Source organism: Raphanus sativus, unplaced genomic scaffold (assembly GCF_000801105.2).
Source record: "Raphanus sativus cultivar WK10039 unplaced genomic scaffold, ASM80110v3 Scaffold5008, whole genome shotgun sequence".
NCBI classification, from domain to species: domain Eukaryota; kingdom Viridiplantae; phylum Streptophyta; class Magnoliopsida; order Brassicales; family Brassicaceae; genus Raphanus; species Raphanus sativus.
The window spans coordinates 1-5,182 of record NW_026620308.1 but is presented as its reverse complement, the minus strand read 5'-3'; the positions used below and the strand labels follow the sequence as shown (position 1 = coordinate 5,182).

The following is a 5,182-nucleotide window of genomic DNA, read 5'->3' as shown; positions in this document are numbered from 1 at the left end:
ATAGTATAAATGTGTATTTAATTTAAAAACTTACAAAATAAATGTTAGGTCCAATAGAATGTTTCTGTTTTAATAAGATAGATGTTAACAATAAACTAAAAATAAATTAGTGACCTATTCAGTATATAGTACACCCCATAAAAAATGAGATCAACATTGAACTTTTTAGTATCTTTTTTTACATATGTAAACACATTGTAGTCAAAAACCAAACCGAACTGAAAATGAAAGTTCAGTTAATACCTAATCAAATTACACGCAATATAGTTATAATATGTCTTGTTGAAATAGTCAGATCCATACATTTCGATATAAGAATCAAATCCAAACAAAACCAGAAACTATATAAGTTTGATAATTGATCAAAAAAAACCAAAAGAAAACTTATAGAAATAACAAGCAGTTTGATTTCAAATATTTTATTAAACCAAAGAACAGTCAAAAGCTCGAATATATGTTTTAACCCAAAAAGTGAACATCATATATGCCTCCATGGCCTCTCAGCGAGGCTCACACAATCACCATGTCTGAAACAATCAACGAGGTGATCAATTGTTAACCCTGCTGCTTGCATGAAAGAATGTACGATAACTGGACCGACGAATCGAAATCCTCGTTTGATCATATCTTTGCTAATTATCTCAGCCTTGGGAGATCTCAGTGGTACATTTCTTGAATACTTGAATCTATTAATGATCGGTTTATAATCCATAAACCCCCACATATAGCTGCTGAATGATCCAAATTCCTTAACCACCTGCAAAATAAAGTTTTCTTTGATCTAACAGACAACAAGGTCTAACAGAATTTTATATACAAGAAACTATAGTGGATCCTCGCAAGAAAATGTTGAAACTTGCCTTGATTATGCATTTAGCATTGTCAACTATACACCTAACTCGACTCTCTTGTAGCATTATTGCTTTGTTTGATGCAATTTCCGTGATCTCTTTCTCTCTCATTTTGGCCACCAGGTTTGGGTCAAACTCACAAAATGCCTCTCTAGTTTCACAAAAATTTCGTAAGATTTTTAGCTACATGCATGCATAATGTAGCAACTTACGAATAGTGGTGAGAAATTTTACCTAAAGAGTTCCTTGCGTTTTAAAATCTCGGTCCAATTATAGTCCATTAACATCCCCGACATAGCAAGGAACTCAAAAAGCAAGCTGTTTACATGATTAACCACCATTTAAAAATAAAAATATTGTTTTCTTAACAAATAAACTATTAGCATAGTATACAATTGTGGAAGCCATGATCATACTTATCATCATAGACAGGGACTCCCCATTGCTGATCATGAAACGTTACGTAGACTTCATCTACAAAAAAAAAAAAATTAAACCTCGTTATATTTAACTTATCATGTTCATAACGGAACTGCTCTAGTTATAATCACATTAATGATTCTCTATATAGATAAAGCATACTATATGGCTATAATATTAGTTTAGGACATTTCTTAATATGATCTTACCACTTCTCTTGGTGATCCAATTACACCTCTTTGGTTCATCACTTTTGAAGTCCTCATATAGACGTTGTTCTTGTTGTTGTCGCGGAATTGTTTTAGGAACAAATGTTTCTCTTCTACTAGGAGATGAGATTAAACCTAGTGCTAGAGAGATCCTTTGCTCTAGCGTGGAAGTGGAATCCGTGGCAGAGGAATCGGTCGAGTTTTGAGAGAGTGATAGAGATATAGAAGAGAGTGAGAAAGAAGAAGAAGTACTACGTTGAAGCGTGATCGGATATATCCTCTTTAAGTGTTTGGCAAAGAAGTTTGAGGTTTGCTTAGGCTCCTTCTCTCTTACACTCTTACTTCTCTCCAAGATCGCTCTTCTATTAGGGCTTGCTTTGTACATCTTTGGCTCTAGAGTAATTCAAAACAAAGTGTAGTCACAAGTACTTATAGGAGAGCAATGCACCATAAAATGGAGGTTAAATGTTATTACAATAGCTAGATAGAAGTAACTACACCTAAGTTGGTGAAATGTGGATTTCAATGTTTGTGAAATTTTACCATATTTGAATATTTCCTCCACTAGTGTATAAAGAAACGGCAGTTTCATGTATTGTTTGTTAATGAAATTTATTTAAGTTGAGAAAGACATAGCACGATTTTGCAATATTTATTGAATTGTTTAAGATCTGATGCATGTATCAAGAAAGGTGACATACAACTAAGCTGGTGAAGTGATCCATCTTAGTACCTTTTAAAATCCATCCACTTTTGATATTAATTGTTGGAATTCTACTCTTTCTGTATTTGATTTGAAACACTAACTGATAAATGTATAATCAAATTTGAATATTATGCAACATGAATTAATATATAACAAATTAATATAAGTTCTGTAACTTTTAATTTTGTGAGAAAAAACTGCTAAATCTTGGAACAAGATGCCGTTTATGTTATTAGAAACCACCTTAGTCTAGTTCGCACTCGCCAAATCTTTGTTTAGTGATGAAACAAAAAAAAGGATTAATCAAATACAGTAAATTATAAATAATTGTAAAAAAAGAGATTATTCTTAGCTTCTACTCTTTGCTGCTGCATGTTGATTTTTAAGAGACATCAACGTTTCGCCTATTTCAGACAAAGAAGGCTCATCTTTCTCTACGTATATGTTTTGATTCGTCTAAATTAGTTAAACGGATGTTACTGCATGTAAACAGAGGGTAAATTGATGTGTACATATAACTATCCGTGTAGAGTAGCCGACAGTGTACCATGATTTTAAACCGGTAAAGAAATAGAACCGGAACGAATTATAGATTCGGTTAGTTAAAAACCGGAATTAGAGCGTAAAACCCTTTGTCTTCTCCCTTCTCAAACTTTCCGGGAAAATCAAACTTTTCTCTCCGGCGACCCTCAATCCTCTAAATTTGATTTTCTCTGGAAACCGCAAGGGAATCTCCCGAATTGGCAAACCCTAATTCCCAAAACCCCATGATCTGTAGATGGATTGCATTCAATCCAAACAAATTGTCCCGCGCGCTCTCTCCATTCTCTTCCCTCTTCTCCACTAAACCCTCCTCCTCCGTCGCGGCGAGACTCGACGAAGAGCCGCTTCTCTCTGATCAGAGAGAAGATCACTACCGTGGGGAGATTCTCTATGGGATGAGGAAGATCGGGTTCCGCGAGTATCTCCACGGGCGTGACTTCCGAGGCTTGCTCTCGGGTTTGAAGCAGGTCCACGTCGAAGAGATCATGTGCGAACTGATGGGCGAAAGCTCGGATCTTTCGGTTTGGTTTTTCAGAGAGCTGAAAGATGTTTACGGGTTTCGACACTCGAGGCTCTCCTCGTTGTTGGTTTCGCATGTTCTAGCTGGTCAGAGACGTTTCAGAGAGCTTCAAGTGGTTCTGGAACAGCTCCTCCAAGAAGAAGGCAAGTCTTTCTCTCACTCTCTCTTCTCTGATTCGCTTTCGCTTAAAAAGCTTAGAGCTTTGTGTTAAGTAGGTGCGGATGAGTAGATAAAAGAGGAAACTTTTAGAGTTATGTAATGTAGACTTATTGCTTTTTTCTTATAGGCTCTGGTTCAGCATCTTTACTCTGTGAGCTTCTCTCTAATAACTTCGTAAAGTGGGATTCTACGAATATAGTTTGGGATATGTTGCTGTTTCTCTCATCGAGGTCTAACATGGTTGATGATTCACTTTATATCCTGGAGAGGATGAGGGATCTGAACTTGAGCGTGTCTACACAAGCGTACAACTCAATCTTGTATAACTTCAGAGAAACAGATAAGATGTGGGACGTGTACAAGGGAATCGAGTTTAAGAACGAACACACGTACTCCACAGTTGTAGATGGATTGTGCAGGCAACAGAAGCTAGAAGATGCAGTTTCTTTCCTCAGGGATTCCGAGTGGAAGGACGTTGGCCCCTCTGTAGTTTCTTTCAATAGTATAATGTCAGGTTACTGTAAATTGGGTTTTGTAGATACGGCCAAGTCTTTCCTCTGTACAGTTTTGAAATGTGGATTGGTTCCTAGTGTGTATAGCCACAACATACTCATCAACGGCCTCTGTCTAGCTGGTTCCATCGGAGAAGCTTTGGAACTGGCTGGTGATATGAGTATCAAGCATGGAGTGGAGCCTGATACTGTGACGTATAATATCCTTGCGAAAGGGTTTCATCTCCTCGGTATGATCAAATGGGTTTGGGAGGTCATTCAACAGATGCTGGATAAAGGTTTGACTCCTGATGTTATTACATATACTATATTACTGTGTGGTCATTGCCAGTTGGGGAACATCGACAAGGGTTTAAGACTGCTGAAGGATATGTTATCAAGTGGGATTGAGTTGAACAGTGTCATCCCCTGCAGTGTAATGCTCAGTGGTTTATGTAAAACAGGACGAGTCGAAGAAGCTTTCTCCTTGTTCTATAGAATGAAAGACAATGGTGTAAGACCTGATATCGTGGCGTATTCTATCGTGATTCATGGCCTCTGCAGATTAGGAGAGCTTGATATGGCTATTTGGCTCTACGACGAGATGTGTTCCAAAAGAATACTTCCAAATTCTAGGACACACGGTGCTATGCTGCTTGGTTTGTGTCGGAAAGGGATGCTGCTCGAGGCGAGGGCGCTTCTCAACTCTCTGATCTCAAGCGGCTGCGAGCTTGATGTTATTCTGTACAATATCGTAATCGACGGTTACGCAAAGTCTGGTTGCGTAGAGGAGGCGTTGGAGTTGTTCAGGGGAGTGATTGAGAGTGGGATTACTCCTAACGTTGCAACTTTCAATTCTTTGATTTATGGTTATTGCAAGACTCGGAACATAGCTGAGGCAAGAAAAGTATTGGATGCCATCAAGTTATATGGATTGGTTCCAACCGCTGTGAGCTATACAACTCTGATGAACGCGTATGCTGACGTTGGAGATACTGAGAGTGTTGACGAGCTGCGCCGAGAGATGAAAGCAAAAGGAGTCCCACCAACCAACTTCACGTACTCTGTGATTATCAAGGGACTTTGCATAGGGCGGAAACTCGAGAAATACAACCAGGTACTGTTGGACATGGCTTCTGAAGGTATAGCTCCAGATCAGATCACTTACAATACAGTTATTCAGCATCTGTGCAGGGTGAAAGATTTGTTCAGAGCGTTTGAGTTGTTTGAAGAAATGAAATCTCGAAACCTTGAGCCTACGCCTGCCACTTATGACATTCTAA

The 5,182-nt window shown here is 38.3% G+C and overlaps 2 protein-coding genes across 2 annotated transcripts; one reads left to right on the top strand and one right to left on the bottom strand.

The window, feature by feature from the left end:
• Positions 1–358: 358 nt before the first annotated feature.
• Positions 359–1,890, bottom strand: LOC130507629 (uncharacterized). The gene is made up of 5 exons (XM_057002322.1): positions 1,481–1,890; positions 1,268–1,325; positions 1,086–1,169; positions 861–1,002; positions 359–757 (listed from the first exon to the last, which is right to left on the bottom strand). Exons 1-5 carry the CDS (start codon positions 1,863–1,865, stop codon positions 479–481), a joined length of 948 nt encoding a protein of 315 aa, XP_056858302.1. The 5' UTR covers positions 1,866–1,890; the 3' UTR covers positions 359–478.
• A 926-nt stretch (positions 1,891–2,816) lies between these two features.
• On the top strand, positions 2,817–5,178 carry LOC130507630 (putative pentatricopeptide repeat-containing protein At1g13630; the record flags this gene model as incomplete). Its single annotated transcript, XM_057002323.1, has 2 exons — positions 2,817–3,392; positions 3,536–5,178. Coding segments are annotated over exons 1-2 (2,082 nt in total), but the record flags the coding sequence as incomplete, so codon positions are not given.
• Positions 5,179–5,182: the final 4 nt, after the last annotated feature.

Coding starts and splice junctions, on each gene's coding strand:
- LOC130507629 (XM_057002322.1), bottom strand. CDS start 1,865: ATGTACAAAGCAAGCCCTAATAGAAGAGCGATCTTGGAGAGAAGTAAG. Junction 1,326..1,480: donor TTGGATCACCAAGAGAAGTG/GTAAGATCATAT, acceptor TTTTTTTTGTAG/ATGAAGTCTACGTAACGTTT. Junction 758..860: donor ATGCTAAATGCATAATCAAG/GCAAGTTTCAAC, acceptor TTTATTTTGCAG/GTGGTTAAGGAATTTGGATC.